The sequence below is a fragment of the Rutidosis leptorrhynchoides genome, chromosome 6 (genome assembly GCF_046630445.1).
Source record: "Rutidosis leptorrhynchoides isolate AG116_Rl617_1_P2 chromosome 6, CSIRO_AGI_Rlap_v1, whole genome shotgun sequence".
Lineage (NCBI taxonomy): Eukaryota > Viridiplantae > Streptophyta > Magnoliopsida > Asterales > Asteraceae > Rutidosis > Rutidosis leptorrhynchoides.
The window spans coordinates 204,447,453-204,448,841 of NC_092338.1; the positions used below are offsets into that span (position 1 = coordinate 204,447,453).

The 1,389-nt window shown below is 41.8% G+C and overlaps 1 protein-coding gene across 1 annotated transcript; it reads left to right on the forward strand.

Moving 5' to 3' along the window:
• The first annotated feature begins 212 nt into the window (after positions 1-212).
• LOC139854358 (uncharacterized) lies at positions 213-776 on the forward strand. Its single transcript, XM_071843666.1, has 2 exons — positions 213-315; positions 433-776. Exons 1-2 carry the CDS (start codon positions 213-215, stop codon positions 774-776), a joined length of 447 nt encoding a protein of 148 aa, XP_071699767.1.
• Positions 777-1,389: the final 613 nt, after the last annotated feature.

Consider the following 1,389-nt stretch of genomic DNA (forward strand, 5'->3'; position numbering starts at 1 on the left):
CCTTGGAGGATATGCTTCGGGCGTGTGTAATTGACTTTGGTTGAAGTTGGGGTGAACATTTACCATTGGTTGAGTTCTCATACAATAATAACTATCATGCTAGTATTGGAATGTCACCGTATGAGATGCTCTATGGGCAACGATGCCGAACCCCGATTTATTGAGGCGAGGTGGGTCAAAAGGAAGTTGGTGGTACCAAAGTGGTTCTTGAGATGAACCATAAGATTGATGTGATCCGTGCTCTCCTCAAGACGGCACAAGATCGACAAAAGTCGTATGCAGATAAGCGTAGGCGGCTGATTGAATTTAATGAAGGTGATATGGTGATGCTTAATGTGTCGCCATAGAAGGGTGTAATTTGGTTCCGTAAGTGGGGAAAACTTGCTCCTAGATTTATTAGACCTTTTAAAGTGTTTGCACATGTTGGTGAAGTTGCTTATCATATGGAGTTACCTGAAGAGCTTGCAGGAATCCATAACCCATTCCATGTTTCCTATCTTCGCAAATGTCTTGCGGATAACTCGATGTGGGTACCGTTGAATGAAATTACTCTAAATAACAAGCTAGAGTATGTAAAAGATCCGGTTGCTATTCTTGATGAAAAGGTTAAAGAGATTCGGAATAGGAGGATGCGGACTTACAAGTTGCAATGGCGTCACCAAAAAGGGTCCGAGTGTGCTTGGGAATCCGAGGAATTTGTATTGGAACATCTACCCTCGTTACATGATGCGTGGATCGCGGGGACGCGATCGGGTCCAAGTGGGGGAGAGTTGTAACACCCCAGTTTTTTTGTGTGTGGAACGACGTTCCAGGATGGAGGAACGACATTCTAGATGGAGGAACGACGTTTCAAAACCAGGAACGACATTGTAATCAAGGAATGGGTACCAGTGAACAGAATGAGTTAGAGGACATTTCAAGAACGACGTTCCTCTTAAAATGAACGATGTTCTTAATTTGGAACGAAGTTCCATGGTATGAAATGACATTTTTAAGGGTTTTAAATGAAGGACAATTTGGTCTTTTCATACATGGACGGCCTTATAGCTGATGGATCAGTTCTAGATTCATTTCAATTGCTTTTTTCACCTACTCAAACACTTTCAAACTTTCTAAAGTGAGAAACCCATTTCCCAGTGAGAGAAAGCTTAGATTGGAGGTGAAGGAGGTTGAATCTCTCTAAAGTGCAAGAGTTAAGATTGTTCATCTTGCTTCTAGCTACGTGGTGATAGTAGTGGTAAGTCCTAACTCCTATCTTCTTTCAATTTGGTGTTAGGGTTTGGTATTGCATGTTCTTGATAAAATCCATCTAGCTCAAAAATGGGTGTTTGAAGCTAGTTGTGGGTGTTGTTGACCCTTGTTGGTGGGTTTTGGGTTGGAAAATATTTT